The 17,652-nt window shown below is 35.6% G+C and overlaps 1 protein-coding gene across 1 annotated transcript in view; it reads right to left on the reverse strand.

Annotated features, from left to right (window-relative positions):
• The window catches only part of PA200 (proteasome activating protein 200), a 290,511-nt gene that overhangs the window by 127,576 nt on the left and 145,283 nt on the right, over positions 1–17,652 (reverse strand). The window contains exons 18-21 of the mRNA XM_089830694.1: positions 9,542–9,758; positions 9,179–9,258; positions 8,919–9,048; positions 8,644–8,814 (exon numbers count right to left, since the gene is read on the reverse strand). Of these exons, the coding sequence (XP_089686820.1) occupies positions 8,644–8,814; positions 8,919–9,048; positions 9,179–9,258; positions 9,542–9,758 (598 nt within the window). The remainder of the gene's footprint in view (positions 1–8,643; positions 8,815–8,918; positions 9,049–9,178; positions 9,259–9,541; positions 9,759–17,652) is intronic.

The following is a 17,652-nucleotide window of genomic DNA, read 5'->3' on the forward strand; positions in this document are numbered from 1 at the left end:
CTGATATGCCATTGTGTTCTTCACTTGATTGCAAACATAGCAGAGACACCCTACAACCAAGTTTAAAAGAACATGTGTTTATTTTACTATAATATTTATTTCACTCATTAAGTTTATTAAAATATTTACCAAGTTATAAATGGCATTTTTTATCCTTGCAAATTTGTGGGGGAAGACTACGGTGCCATAGCACCTAATCTTCAAAAGCTTGTGATCCACATTATAGCAACCTTGTAGTGCTTCTAGTTGTGAGCACAACTAGGGCATTTTTAAAATCATTCAAAAAATAAGAGCAACAAGTTGACTCAATAGTGCTTGAATGACCTTAACTATATGTGGTACAACCTTTGATTGCATGAAAGGAAGATGCAAGGGAAGGCTTCACATGAAGTAGTTGACTTGGATGATATTGATCCATATTCAGCATATTGTGTTGATGCTCTTGACAGTGACGATTTGAATGTGGATCGTTTCCTGACTGATGATCACCAAGCTGAGTTGGAGATGAAGGAAGATAACTAGTATGCAAAAGTGGCAACACATGACGAGAAATGTGTGCTTGATCATCCATCAATGGCTTCCATTGAGGCAACCTATCACTATGGATAAAGCACTTAGTCAGGCACATGTTGAGGATGTTGGAATTACTTCGACACCACCCACCCAATAGCAATAATCTCTTTTAATCTTTAGCCAAAGACATAATTTAGGTTTTCTAGTTTTCATTGATATTGAAACTTATATTCACTGGTTGTAGTTGCTTGGTAGGGTTGGACTTCAATATTAATTGAACTCAACAATATTCAGACGTTGCACTTGTTTTTTGGTATATGACTCTATGCCTATTTGCTAAAATATAATTGTTGTCTATTTTTGTTTTTTTTGTTTTTTTGATTGGTAAATGGCCAAAGCCTAGAATAATTGTGATCTATTTAACTCATAACTTTGATTTATATATCATGGAAATCTCAAATCAGTATATCTTCAGCAAATTTGGTGTACATGTGTGTTTTTAAAATATTTTAAGAAATTATATATTTACAAATGTTCGATAGAAGTGCCATTTTTTTCCTGATTTTTTGGCAAGTTGGGGGCTTTTTAAATTTTGGGTCAGCCAACTTATTGTCAAGTCCGAGATTTTCAACTATGGACACAACTACTCGGTAGCCAATTGTCACGGATGATGTTATTTAATATAGTGAATGGACTACACCGGATGAGGATGCCCCATGTTTATAGAACACAAGATTGTTGATTTTAAACAGCAAGCAAAGGAGGATGTAACAAAAGAAACAATATGACAACATAGTGAATAATTTCGTTAGGAAAAGGAGAAAGTTTTGCCTTCTAGTTATGGTGTGGTGCTGCAAAATTCTAGTACGCAAGTTCAGCCATAGCTAACTCCAAAGAGAAGACCTCAAACCATCACTAAAATGCATACAAGGAAGAGAAAATTATATATTGTTGTAAAGCATTAAAATGTACTGTTCTATGACAATTCCAATCATCATAATACATCACATCATGGTTTGCAAACTCTGTGAGTACTCTTCGAGTTGCCAAATACTTTGTTTCTTTTGTTGGGCAAGTTTTTACAAGTTTAACTCATGATTTTTTATTGTCATAGGAAAAAACAGGATGAAAATGCCAACGTGCATAAAACACTAGAAACAATGCAATTTTGGCACATTTTATTTTCCATAAAGCCATACATTTTCTCTTTGGGGATATGAATTTTTAATTTAATAAATTTTGTTATTGAATTTTACAAAAACAATATATTGCTTGAAAAAAATTTAATTTTTAGTGTTTTCCAAATTGTTGATGTTTAGCCACATTTGGTCAAGTTTTTGCCAAGCTCTAAGTCCGAGACTGTAATGTCCCCATTTTTGGCAAGTCTGTGCAATTGACGGAGCTAACTCATCATAGCGACCCTCGTGAGCTAACAGGGTGTTTTGGGGGTCTCAAATGTGGACTTACTATTTTTAGTAAGTCTATTTTTGGCAGTTACTATTTTTGGCAATGCAGTGGTTGGCTTTGGCAATTGGTCCTCACCTGCAGTAAATAAGGTTAATAATGGCATGAGCTCTTATTTATTCATTAATTATTAAGTTGCATTATTATAATAATATTTATGTTATTATAATAATGACATTAAGAAATATTTCTAAAAAGCATGTTGGAAAGTTTCAAGTGTTGAGTTCTTTTAGGAAACTTCCACAATTTCTGAAGCGGAGTTTTTTAGGAAACTTTGGCCAACAAAGGTTTATAAATAGGAGCTCATTTCATTGGAAAAGCATGCTTGGATAATTTATTTACTTTTGTTGCCTTCATGGTTTTTTCTGAGTTCTGATATTTTGTCACCCTTGCTGAAGTGTAAGGATTGAGTCTAAGAAGTTCTTGGCAATTGTGCTAAAGTATACAATTGGCCAACATCTCCTACTATATTTACTATAGCTAAGGAGAATAGTCTTGATTATCATTTCTTCTTAATTAATTGACTGGCTGAGGGTTTTTCTAAGGATTGCTAGAAGCATGTAATATCCCTTGCCTAGTTCTATAAAGAATTCAGACTTCCCTTCATTGACATTTTTGCAAACAATTTGCAAGCAACGTTGAAATATACTTGGAGACCAAATACTCTTGAACAAATACCAATGTAGAAGAACAATACAAATATAAATGCTAATCTAATACTGAGAATTCCAGTTCTCCTATTAGAAAATGATAGAATGCTATCACCCAATAACTATCATACAACAGTATAGATAATCATATCTCAGAAAGTGATATCTCAAACACAAACTCTCATCTCACCAGTATTGAAAAACATACATACAGTAGTATTATAACCTTCCGATTGAAAGACTTGATAACTAATGTTATATTAAATGTAAGGAAGGGGACATGGCGCCTGTAGTTACAACACTCATGGATTCTTTAGAGCCCCTGCTGAATATGGCGTGTCGTAAGGAAGTTATCTGCAGCAACAAATAATGTTACTGCCACCTTAGCCACATGTGATTCTGTCTTGGCCCCGCCTGCAGGTGATGCTTGTGATGGCACCTTCACAATACTGGAGTTAGAGTAACACAGTCACGTTGGGTCACTACCGTAACCACCTAACAATTTGCTAACCCTGTTGTTTTGTGTATTCCCTATGTGGTGTTGATACTGGCTGCAGACTATAGATATGTTGGTTGTATGTGGTCCGACTTTAACACACCCGACTTGTATATATTCCCTAGCACTTGTAAATCTGCTACCAGGTTACTCCCACTCTCAAACGTGAAACAATGTCACTGCAGAACGAGGTTACTAATATATTTATCTCAACTATAAGTGTCTGCCAACCCTGTCTGTCATCCAAGCACCCACATCTGCCCGCTAAGGACCTGTATGTGCCCAAGTAACTCTAGAGAGTTCAATCACCACTTCTACTTCCTGTTATGAAACTTCAACAATCTGTAAATCAATGCATTAACTCAACTCATATTTCTAAACCTACAATGCGAGCACTAGGTTTGCATCCAGTCTCACTTCTTTCCTCAAGGGGTTTCATCCTTGGGGAATATCCAATCACATTTAAGCAACCTTTAGGAATTAACAATAACATATATTCATGGTGTCCATCCCAATGTATCTCCACGCTTTTATAACCTCAATATGAAGGAAGACACAAACAACTAGGCAATGTGGGATTAAAAGCCAATTTCGTCTTTTAGTCACTTAAGTAACTTTATAACTTTATAACATTAAAATATTTAAATAAATCACTTAAGTCACTTGAACTTTAATATCTCTTGAAATACTTGTCTGATTGCCATGCCGTCTGAAATAGGAATCTCTCTTCATAATTCCCCGTGTGACCAAATACACTTTCTAAAAATACAAAGGGTCCATCTCTATTACCCTTGACTTACTATACATAGTAAGTATGGAAAATGGAGTCCAAATGACATCAAACGAAGGCCAAATCCATAAATCGTTGAAAATTGGAGATGAATCAATCCTCAGAAGACCCTCTAACCATCATCATTAGCCTATGAGGGTCCAATATTAGGCTAATCCCTGAAATTCTGATGCTGGCAACTCATGGGGACATTACAAAGCAATATTGCAAATTGTTGCTGTTGTATGACAATTTGCCTGATCTCCTACGGTATCTCACTGTGTTTGGAGGAGAAGTTTATTTACTGAGTTATTAACCGGTGGATTAGCTGGAGCTATGATTTTTAATTTGGAGGGAAAAGTTGAATTACCTAAGACTAACATTATAGCCAGGGCAGCGGTTCAAGATTTGAAGGTTATTTTTCATGGAAGAGGTTCAATGTTTGCAAATGGTGGTCTGTGTGAGGGAATTCTGAGTCAGGATCAGCAATTGGTGACGTCTGATATCCATTGTCAGCATTGCGTGAGACTGGAACTCAGCCGCAACACACCACATACTCAGCGTTTGTATGTAATGACCTCCGAATTGGTTCAATTCTGCACTTCAGTTATATAGAGGAGCTATGTTTCTGATCAGCAGAAACAATTAAGGGAATAGCAACTATGGCCGGCTGGGTTAGTGTTTGAAATTGGAGGGGACATGTTGACTTCTACACTTGCATCTTCAATCTAGTGTCATCGTTTAACTTACAGCTCATACCAGGAGCATTTGAACTGCAATCAGGTTTTTTTTTGAGTTGTTGGAATTATTTTAATTCTGGAAGACATTGTTAAAATTGTTATTTCAATTTTTAGCAAATAAATTCTGGAGAATTCTGAGAGTGAGTTATCTTGTAATAACGTTCCTTGTCATTTACAAATTTCTAAAAGTGTTGTTTCAAAAACATTAAAAAATCAGTTTGTGTGCATTAGCATTACAGTGGATGATTTAGAGTTTTTAAAGAGACTCCAAATTATGCATTGAATATTTATGGACTATTTATTTGTACATGATGCAGTATTGTATTCTTTCTTCATTCAAATCTAAATGAAAAAAATCTATAATATTTTACAAACTCATTTGTTTTTATTTTAAGGTAAAAGCAAGTTTTGAAAGGGCCCCGAAACCCTTTACATCAAAGAGAAAGATAAACCATTAAGCACAACCAGGTTTTAAAAGGACTTGAAACCAGCTAAACAACTAAACCAGGTTTTACAGGGACCTGTGACCAACAGTTGTGACCAGAAAAAACAACCATAAAAACACTAGAACCTGGACAGTCCACAGACTAGAGCAAAGCAGCCTAAAAAACCACCCAAACCAGTATCCAGCAAACCAGAAACGCATCCAGTTTACCATCACAATAAAACCCGTCAGCAAAAGGGAACATAGGATTTTCCTTTTGATTTGAAGTTTCCCTTTCGCGACCGAACGATCATATCTAAAGGGGGAGCAGAAGACTTAGTCTTCTTCCTTTTAACCGCAATCCAACCATCCTCTAACTTCGCTGCCTCAGCAACCCAATCCTCAGAAGACAAAGACCCATCGAACCTAGGGGATGCAGAAGCCGCAGCAAACTCCCTGTGAGAATCAAACAACTTTTGGCCCCTAAGAGGAACATCCCAAACAGAGGGAGAGACCAAAACATCCACCTCAACCACCGGCTTGGAATGAATGCTATCCTTAGCCACAGAAACCGCAAGAACATCCAAGGAATGTTCCACCAAAGCATCCTCCTCAACCACCGGCACAAAATGTTACAATCTCATTTGTTACATCCTATGACTATAGGCATTAACTTTATGTTTTGTAAAGAGATTTGACTATTTTTAAAGTTATTAAGTTTATGTTGAGATGCCAAGTCCAAATTAAAGTTGGACCTCTTGAATTTGGAAAGTTGTTTGAACACTACATGAATTTGTTTAGGGAGGTTGTACAGGGTCGCCTTTTAATTTTGAATCCCTTGTCAAGCTTAGGAGAAGCCAAAATCAAGCATTAATATTGGGTTCATGTCAATTAAATTGTCACCTTGTAACATACTTGGACAATATCATTTAATGATATATGTATTGGATAACCATGTATTGGCATACGTATTTAAGTGCGGAGCACCTTAAAATAATTCTTCTTTATTAAGTACAATTACTACAATACATCAATAGCTGATCTAAATTGTGATATCTCTCTAATAATTTGTGATTCTTGTAATTTCCAAGGATGAATAATATCGTTTGCTTGTTTATTTGGTCTAAAACTAGAAGAAATGTCTTTAGACATCCATGAGCCTTTGTCCATTATGGTAACAGTTTCCACCTTAAAAATGCATTGACTCTATGTTTAAGATCAATGTTCTCACTGAGGAAAGATGAAGTAAGCCCAAAAGCATGCATCACTACAATCTACATCATAATGATCACGGGTATCCTATCTCGTAGAGTTTACCAAACTTCATTGTAAAACTTTTAAATTTAGCCAATTCCATGAGAAAAACAAACATATTCTTCAAATTTTCCATTAAGTTTATGAGAACCAAATATAGGAGAATTTATTTCTAAAAACCAAGAAATCATTAAACCTATTGAATAAAATCTATGTAGTCGATCATGATTCTAGTTCAAATTTGGATTCAGATTTTGGTTTGGTGATTTGGCAAAAAAGAGTTTTGGGCCAGATTCTGGTGTCATGGGTATATTAGACATTTTCAAAGAACATATACATAAATATACATACATACATATACATATACATATATACATACATACATATACATATAAATATATACATACATACATATATCGATAGATAGATAGCTAGATAGATAGATAGATAGATTCATTATGTAACATGTCAATGTTCATTCATCATTTGCTCACAACTTCAAAGTTGAAACATATAAAGTAATAATAAGAAGTTATAAGTGTGATTCCCATAAAATGATAAATCCATAACTGTCAATATATAATTATACCATATTCATACTTTGCGAAAGTCTGAAAATGTCATTACATGCTGAAAATTTAAATCACAAGCCATATTTCATGTTTAAAAATTAAAACAGTACACTTAATATCGAATTCCATATTCTTCATCGGAATCAAGGGAAACACTTGGTTTCTCTTCAACTTTCAAAGAAAAATGCTACAGTTGTAGAACAAAACCAAAATGGTGAAAAATGCTTAAAATGAATGACCATCAAATGACTTTAGGCAGCCTTTATTGGTCAAATTAGGGTTTAGAAGGGTCATATTAGGGTCTAGTTTCACTTTAATTGTAAAAATAAAAATAAAAAGCAAAGTAGGCCCAGTTTTGGATGCCCAGAGCCATGGATTCCTCCCAGATTCCAGCAGTGTTCTGAAACCCAATTCCTTGTGAGTTCAGTGAGGAACCCACAGGAAATTTGTGTTCCATTTTGGAACCCTGCCAGAATTCGGGCAGAATCCAAGAGAAATCTGGATCCCGAACTAACCAAAACTAGGAACTGGGGTTTTCTGGAGGAATCCGGTATCTTAGAATAAAATCATTATCGATTACTTCTTGTTTCTATTGTTTCTTCCCTATTCAATATGAGTAATTTGGAATTTCTTATGGCTGGTTTGATGATTTTTTCTGTGATATAAAACTATCACATAACCCCTATAAGGTTACACAGATTCAAAGGTGTGAACTTGGTTTATAAGGTGCAGATTCAATACATAATTTCTAATCCCCGTCTCCATCAAAAAAAATCTGCAAACATGACATTTACTTGGACATATATGCATCACCAATTTCTTCCCTATATGCACAGTGTAAACTATCCATAGGATGACCACTCAAAACCTTTTTAAGTCTTTCACATAAACCATATACACATGCGCCACCTTCATCAGGAGCTTCCTCACCTAATTGTTAATCAAAATTGAACCAATATGCATCATCCACAGGTACAAAGTAAAGAAATTTCATAAGGTGAAGTCTTGATACAATATACTTAGAGATTCATTCAGCCAAGATTGCCTTCTTTCTATGATCAGGGGGTTTAACAAGATTGTATTCCATTATTCACATTCAGAGATAAACTGTGAGCCACTCAAAAGTAAAATAAAAGGCCATTTAATGAGTGGTAGGGGTATTACTATAATGGTTTCCATATAAATTTAAAATTTCAGATTTTTTTGGATGGTGATCCTACATTTTTGTAAAGATATTTATCACGTAATAAAATAATATGTTTGCACGCTAATTAATATGAAATAATAGCTTAATGATAATAATAAATTTATTTATTTTTAATATTTCTTTATTTCCCAATTTTCATCGGCTAGCAAATTTTAGTTTGAATGTTATCCTTGCCAAACACTAGCATAAACCTTCTGACATAGAAAATGTCCATTGAACTAAAGCCTGTAATCTCCATTAGCAAGACAATTGGTAAATTCTATTGACATTGTTCTTTGATTTTTTTCTTCAATATCAAAGAATTTATCAAAATGGTTGGCCCATTCATCCCAGCAAATAAGTAACACATTGGTTTATTGTTTTATTTTTTACATAATATATAAAAGAAACTCTCAAAAGAATTTACTGGCATTACTAGTGGAATATTAAATCTAGATGTAAACAAAAACTAGACACAATGTGCATAACCAAAAAAGGACATGTCCCAACTCTAAAGAATTTTCTCGATGACCATATCTTGTTTAAAATATGGATTGTAAGAAGTATAAACTTACTGACGGACTCCATCATATTCTTTCATTGTAAGATCTAGGAGATCATTGGTAAGAAGAATGATATGTTCTGGCAGAGGGATGCTGTCATCAAGGCGATACTTATGGTATCCTGATTGAGATGCACGCCATGTATTATGCATGTCTGCTTTATCTATCAGTGCCCACCTGGGTCTAAATAAAACAAACAATGTGTCCATGTAACCCAATCAACACATTCCTCTTAATCGGAACCCATAAAATGTTACTATGAAGTATGAGGTATGGAGATATGTTACCTCCGTTTTCCTTTAGTATGAAAACCAGTTATATAGTTTGTGGAAGGTTCTGTTATCGCTGCAGGGTCCAATCTCCCAGCATGTTTGTGAGCACGATAGTTGTTTGACCACTCTGCATATTCTAGGCTCCCTAAAATAGTAGATTGAATTACATGTTAGACCATAAGGAAAACTACAGGTTGACACATTAATAAACCAATGAAATTAAAATTATATTAATCAGCCCTACTACATGAAATAAATATGCAAAGGTAGCATACCATAGTTTGCCAATGCATCCAGAATATCAACAAGAAGTTCCAGCAACATGCTATTGTCTGCACTATGCATCAATATGTATCTGTGATAGAAGAAGCTCAAATAATTACTACTGATTAATATTATGTATATTTTAAAACCTGAAAATTTATGATCCTAAGGTACACAATTTTGATAAGGTGAAACGGGAAGGATCCCCCCATCACAACCATAGACGTGGAAAGAAAAACTGCTAGAAGCAAAACAGCCAAAATATGCTGCCACAACAAATCTCACAAGGAGTGAGACGGAGACCAGAAAACAGCAGGAACGATTTAAGTACAGAGTTTAAATGACCAAAAGTGCACAGTTTTAAGTCTACTAACTTGCAGACAATATCAATTGTCTCTGCAGTTTCTCGTCTCAATTCTACACTACCAATGCTTACACCGGCTGCTCCTGAAATAAATGTAGTATTATGTTTCTCATTTGCATGTTTCCCATCTCTTGGCATTGGACTAAAGTCAGGTAAACAAGACCGAACGCCTTGAAGGGATGCATCGATTTGCAGAAGAATTACCCTCAAATGTTGTTTATCATAGCCTGCACATAAAACATGTATCCAGTTTCAGAATTCCAATGGCATCCAATTGATCAATACATAAATATCCTCTCCAAAAAAAACAATATAACATTACTGTCAAAAAGTTAACAATTGCAATTGAAAAATTTCACAGAGATTGTGAAAAAAAAAAAAACAATTATGTCATGTCTATAAAAAGGAACAAACAATACCAACTCTTGAACTCTAATCTGTACTACATTTTCCTTAACTGAAGTTTAAGCTTTATATCGCTAAAGAGATACTATTGTTATCAAATGAAAAATAAGTTGTCTGACAGTAACAACTGGTTAACTATAGAAGCTAGGAACATAATCATGACCCATAGTGAAATTACCAGGTGTTAGCACCATAGTTCAACATATCATTATCAGCAACTTATCGCCAAGGACAAAAAAGGATATCGGGAAATATCGGAGATAAGTTGGAAACTTCTTGGAAAATATGTGGAACTTAGAATCTGTTTTTCCAGACAAAAACTGTTTTTCCTCTTTCCCCTTTCTCTCCTCTCCAGATCTGTTTTTCCAATCAGAAAAATGTTCTTCTGGGCCATCCCTGCCTATACAGGCCTGAGGGCGATAAGTTTGCTATTTATCGCAATAAAACAAAGAAATGTCGCTGATATTTTACCAAATTCTCTATGATAATTTGAAACTTCTCTGCAATAACTTATCTAAGATAAGATAATGTTACTTCTCTGGAGCCAAAAAAATATCACAATAAGTAGACTTATTACAGATATATCTGAGATATTTTGAACTATTGTTAGCACAATTGAGATGTTTCATTCAAGAAATAACTTGTAAATAATTGGCTTAAGTATCTAATGGTGCTACTATTTATTAAGATATCCCACTTGGGACGATATTTGTCATCCCAACCAAAGATGGGTCCGAATCGGACTCTCTGGCCTTGTCCACACCCTCATATACACTGATACACACTTCTCCAGATAAACAAGACAGAGAATGGAAACTGAAGGATCAATGGCATGTTAAAAACCAAGATAAATGAATAGAAAGATATGAGTAAAGAAAAGAAACAAATAAAATAATATAAGACTAGAAAAGTGGGCAAAAGTAGCACAAATCAATAAATTACATCTATAAATTGTTTAGCCAAAAGCCAAAAGTGTTGCTCATTGATTATCCACAAATTTTGAAATGTCTATGATTTTAGATTCACAAGTTTAAGCTGACGTGCTATGCTGACATGCTATGCTGAAAACATGCTATAATAAAAGAAATCCACACAAGAACTCAATATTTTATCCTAAAAACTCTCAGTGAGAAACAGCATGTCACGCTAGCAGCAATAACCATAGAACATTCACTCGAGTAGTCATTACCAAGTACAATAGATTGCTTGAATGCAAACCCCTTGCTCCTTTTAGTATCAGATGCTATTGTCTCTACTCTATCACAATATGAACAGCTGAATCTTTTTATAATTCATTATTATATCTTTAAGTTCCTTTCATTTATTTTGAAATGCTAGATGTCATCTCATATATATATGCAAAAACAAAAGGACTTTCTCCAGCCATATAAGTTTCTACACATGTGCCAGAAAAGAGAAGTGTCCCCTACTTGGTTCACATTCCAAATCGCTCACTTGTATGGTCAGGGATAGCTGCCACAGTTGCGCTCCTTCCAAGGCATTTTCCTTTACCTGCTTCCTGGTCAAAGCTTTATGTTTTACATCTGTTTCATGAGTTCATTTTTTACTATTCAGAAAAATGCACTCTATCTAAATTTTAATTACAATTTTCATGATCCATCCAGATCAATCAAAGACCCAAACCACAATATCAAATTCTGGTATTGGTGCTCAAGTAACAATTCACTGCATTTTAGATGAAATGCCATGGCGATGGTGAAGAGTGGGAAGAGCAGGAAGAGTGTTAGGGTTTCTGTGGCTTCAGCCGAAGGTGACGGGGAAGATGGGGAAGATGATGGCAATGGTGACAACTGTGACGGGGATGAAGGAGGCCTGCTTCCCCTGTCTTCTTCACTCATTTGGAGCCTGCCTTTCCCTCTTTCTGCAGTATCTCGGTGTCCCTGCATGGGTCCTTTTGACGGAGCATTGCGGGTTTGTACCTGCCTGTGGTCAGGGAAATTTCTGGGCTGTTGGTGCATCCCTTTCAATGGCTGCAAGCTGCTGCTTTGTGAGAGGGGGTGTATGGGCTTTCTTCTCTAAAGGTGGTGTGTGGGCTTTCTCTCAGTCCCTCTGGCTTGCTGTCACGTGCAGAGGGATTTTGGTTGCCCCTGTTTAACTTGGCTGGGAAATAACCAGCATTGAGATGGGGTTTTACCTTGTTATGGTGTGGGGATTTCTTCTTGTTAAGGCTTCAGTGCTAGGTCTCTTGGATCTGGCTATTATTGTTCTCCCCATGTTTATCTCAATGACTTTTCATTGGAAAGCTTTTGTTCCTGGCTGGATTCTTCTGGGCGACATCTCCTTTTTGATGGTTGTGATCCCTATTGAGAGGAGTTCTCACTATTTGGCTCAATGGTTGTCGTTGGCTTAGATGTTCCCTATCTCCTTGTGGCTGCATCAGATTGAGGTGGATGTTCCTTCAAAGGTGAAGGCCCAGACATTCTTGGTGGCTTGGTGTTGGCCTATAGAGGTTTGGCATGAGATCTGTTGGGCTACTTATCTAGGCTTTATACAGACTAGCTGGATTCAAAGGGGAAGAGGTTTGTCTCTAGTCCTTCCCATTGTCCCTATTGAGATGGTTCTCTCTTGTTTGATGGAGGGGAGGAGTTCCTCTATTTGTTTGGGCTTCTACCCTTGATTTTGGTGGATCCTCCCTTGAACACCAGTTCTAAACCTCTTGTGTTATGTGGGTTTACAAAGCTGATTAATAGTTGTGCTGATCCTTAGGCTTTTTTGGTCGTTTATTCGGAGTGGATGGGTGCGGTTCTCTGTATCTCCAATACCATGGTTGAAGTTGGGAGTGCTGCTACAGCCTTTGTTGTTGAAGTCCCGCTTCAGTCAGTTCTGGGTTTTTCTTCATCTATGTTCAGAAGGATGTTGCTAATTGTTGAGGGCCCTTCCTGGCGGCTATGGAAGATTGCAAGTTTTGGGTCTTCCCAATTTCTAGGGGGTGTCTATGTACTTCAATGACTATTGTTTTGAGGGACTCGATCGGTTTGGTTCTATGGCTCAGGGAACCAGGTATTCTCGCTTCTTTGTTTTTGAGGGCCTCAAAACCCTATTGATGTATACTCAGTAGAGTGTTTTCTGTGTGTAGCCAGTTCTGTTTGTTGGTTTTCCTCGGGCAGCCTGATCATCTTTTGTCAATCTTTTTCTTGGATGCAAATTGTTAGTTTCTCTTGGACTGATAGACTAGCTATTGTTTTATCTGTGGCAAAGTTTCATGCTTGTTGGAGTTCTAGATCCCCAGTACAATCTATTTGTAAGGGGTTTTGGGTCCCCTCAAAACCTGCATTTAACATAATCAAAAACAATTCACTGCATTTTCTCTCAGTCCAAATCTCAACAGCATGTTGTATGATATCATGTGTTAAATACCATATGAAAGTTGTTTAAGTACCATAGGAGATGCTGAGGAAGATAATTTAAACCCGTCACTGCCAGGAAGCTCAATCAAAAAATTGTGTCACTCACCGCAACACCATAGGGGTCACTTTATGGTCTAATAGCACAAGTACTTAAAAAGTCTCAAATTATTGCCCAAACTAGTAGATGTCACGTGGTCAGCCCACCCAATGATGCTAAAAATGTTTAAAATGTCTGTTGGAGTCCACACATCACCACGATAATCACGCCATGTATTTATTCCTCAATGGACCCTTCATCGAAGGCATGTCTAGGATATTTAAGAAAGTTGATTTCTGACAGTAAAGGGATGCCATGTGTTACATGTTGATTGATGCGTGGTCATAAGCTAGGATATACCAAATTATACACAGCTCTTTTTTATGTTTCATCTTGCTTTGGTGTATTTTACAACATTTCATTTTAGCTAGTGTAATCTCGTAAGGGTTAAAAGCGGGTAATTTCAAATTACCCACCAATAAGTCTTCACTTTTGTAACAATAAGACTATAAAGATAAGATAAATTTATTAATGTCCAACAAGAGACCATGAGGGTCTAAGGGACTGATAAGCATACAACATGGCAACAACCAACAGTGGGAGCACCAAACGTGTCCGTGGAAAGAACGAGCAAGAAGCAAAAGCGGCAGAAACAAAGAAACACTAAATACTCTATTGGGTGGATATTTTGCAACCGACAGTTTTGGGTAAAAATCCAGTCGCAAAATAGGATGACCAGCCACAAAGTGTGAGACAGTCTCTCCTACCTTAACGGGAAGGCTCCCCCTTCTCACTGTTCCTTGGATCAACTCAAGGTAAGCAAGAAGTTGAGAGATTTATATATAGGGTGTTACTAATATCCTTTCTTCTTAACTTTCAAGAAAGGATCCACTTACTCGTAGAACGAATAATGGGCAAGGTGAATCTCTAGCTACACTTCTATCAAGAGCTGGAAATAGTGATACCGATAAACCTTCATTAACTCAAAGGCTAGCAGAAGATATACTGGTTTGGCTCTAAGTCCGATCGTACTTCTATATGGAAAAAGCTTTACAATTAGGGCACAAAGACTCCTAAAAGTAAGAACAATTTAACTATTTTGCGAATTAAGACGAAAATACAAGCTACAGACAAAGCTTCTAGCTATGGATTTTCACAATTGTTCCTGGCCAAAGCTCGAGCTTCAATTGTTTCTAACTCTTTTCTATGCTCTTTTATTGAACACACAATAATAACATGAATCAAGAAAATAGGCACAAATTACAATCAAAGCTTCTAATTTGCTCTATCACAATTGCTTCCAGTCAAAGCTTCCAATCCAATTGCTTCTTTTATTCACTTTTCTTCCAAATTCGTACTACACAATAAAAGTTATGCTTGCACAAATGTGGCAGAGCTTTCTTGCATACAACAAAAGATGATATTTTACAATGAGGGGGCACTCCTTTATATAGGCATAGGAGTTGAGAAAAAGGTGGGGGAAAAAGTGGGAGCAACTCAACCAACTTTGACCAAGTCTAACTACAGAAAATAAAAGGTTACATGCAATTGCACATGCAACTCGCATTACATGTAATTACACATCTTCATGTAATACATCCTCTTCAATTACAAACATGAAAGAAGAAGATGGAAGAGAGTTGAAATGATCCTGAAGGACCTTGTACTTGACGATGCAATCCTGGAAGATCACAGGATCAAAAGTTCCTGTACTTTGTACTGCTGCATTCACCTTGACAACTTTGGTGTTACATCTTTTGATAGCTTGATGTGATTAAACTTTTCTCGTTCAAGTTGTCGTGAATTCTCCTTTGTAGATCAGCACAAACCGGAGTCTATGACACTTTGAAAACCTTCTTGACAATGTCCGGATGTACACTCGGAACAACTTTCCATCAGCACCTTTTTTTTTGTTTTAAGTAGAGTTTTGGAAATGCGTGCAAATTAAAATTGCTAGTTTTCAAAAAGTGAGTTGGACTTTCAAGATGTCATTGCATGGAAAACGATTACATGTAAATGCAACATATAATGAGGAATGGAAAGTGAGATGACATGCAAATGCGGATGGAGGACGAGCTTTTACATGTAAGTGCAAATGGAAGATGAAGTGCAAAGCATGGAAAGATGTGGTAAATGGAAAAGTATGTATTTGCTCATGGAGGCGTAAATGCATATGGAGAGGCGAAAATGAAAGCGGAAAATGGGATTACATGCATATGCGGATGGTGAATGAGATGAAAAACATGTAATCGCATTTGTCGGATGAGAAGTGAAGTGTTGTGGCATGGAAAATGAAAGTGGAATGTGATGATGCTTTCGCATGAAATGAAAAGTGGAGTGAAGTGAAACGTGCTCAAGTTCTTGGGAAAGAACTTGCAATTTCTTCCAAAATGGAGAAAAAACCGAAATGCAAACAAGCAAGACACAAAAACAAGCACATGCCTTTGGCATAAGACTCAAACATGTCAACATGCAATGCACTTCAACATGCAAATTCGAATTTGGAGTTTGGGGAAATTCCAAAAGTGTGAAAATGAGAGTTTTCATCATTTTTAAAGACAAAATGCACTTTTCATAGCATACATATGGACAAATGGCAATCATCAAGCAATAATATGCATGGAAATAGCAAGATAAGCATGAATTGATAAGCAAGATAGAAAGATTCCACTTATATGAAAATTAAGTGCCAAAAATGAAGGAGAAAGAGCCAAAAATAGCAAGTTTTATAGACTTAAGACCAATTCTCCCTTAAATCCGGATTTTCAAACAACTTTTTGACTTTTTCAACACTTGCATGTAATGGACATTCAATGGTCGAATTTAACATGAAAGTGCCAAATAAATGATCTCCAAAGACAATATCATGCATTTAAAACTCAAAAACAATCACTCTTGATCAAAGGTATAGGCGGGAAATGCATTTTTTTGAGATTTTTGAACAAAAACATGACTTTTTTATGCAAAAATCTGGGCCGTTTTTGCAAAAACGTGGCCAAAAAATGCATATTTTTGACTTGTGAATGCAAAAATGACTTCCCCAAATGCATATACATAGATCAAAAAGCAAAAAAGTGGCTTCAAAATGCATAAAAGTGGATTTAAACCCCAATTTTTCAAACATTTTAAGCAAAAACGTGATTCATTATGAAAGTTTCAAAAACATTTTTGAGGCAAATAAATTCATTATAGAAGCAAGGAAACTCATTGCCATGCAAAAACATTTCAAATGGAACAAATCCCATGCAAATCCATTGAGTAAAACTCAAATTATGAGCAAAAATGAAGAAATTTGGAGTTTTTCTTCAAAAACATGCCCTAGATTTGGACTCCCAAAAAATGCTTTTCAGCTCATGGAACTCATTTTTTATGAAGGCAAAATGATCACTACTCCAAAACGTTTTGAATGCAAGTGATTTCATCCAAATCTATGGAGAAAATCTCTAGTTATGATCAAAAATCGGAGGTTTTTGGAGCAAGAACGTATTTTCTTCACAAAATATGACATTTTTATGTTCATTACATATTTTAAAACATGTTGGAAGGCAAAATCGGACCTTTTAGAGTCCATTGCATGTTTTAAAATGTCTTTAGACATAATCTCACTTTTTGAAGCGTATTGCATATTTAAAATGTATAAGACTCCAAAATCGGACCTTTTGGAATCACTTACAAATTTTACAAATATCTCTCACCTTTTTGATGCATAAGCACAAAAACTCAACTTTTCATGTCATTGCATCAAAAAGGTCCACTTTTACAAACTTTTGATGTAATGGCATGAAAAGTATCCTCAAAGTGAGTTTTTGTATGCGAAAACATAAAAAAATTTCACTTTTTATAGATTTTTACATGCATTTGCACATAAAAAGTCCACTTTGAGGCATTTAAGTTATGTATTTCACTTAATTTTATAAAAATGTCATCAATATAGGTCAAAAATAACATTTATGCATCATATTAATCAATATAATACATAAACATTATATTAAAGTGACATTTATATAAGTATTTGATTTAAAAATCAAAAATTTAAAAAGTAACTATATAGTTCTATAGTCACTTCAAGTGAAAAATTAAAAAGTAACACAATTTAAAATTATAACATAAAGTGCACTATAGTCACTTTAAGTTATAATTTAAAAGATAAAGTAACTTTAAAACATAACAAAAAGTGAGTAAAATGTTATATTTTCAAAAAGTGAATGTCAAAATGAAAATATAACATCATATTTTTAATTTGTGTTGTTGCACCTAAAATGTCCACTTTTGAGGCACTAAGATGACCATATCTCTTGACTGACAACTACG

The sequence above is a fragment of the Cupressus sempervirens genome, chromosome 1 (assembly GCF_028749045.1).
Source record: "Cupressus sempervirens isolate cs-2001-9-10 chromosome 1, ASM2874904v1, whole genome shotgun sequence".
NCBI lineage: Eukaryota > Viridiplantae > Streptophyta > Pinopsida > Cupressales > Cupressaceae > Cupressus > Cupressus sempervirens.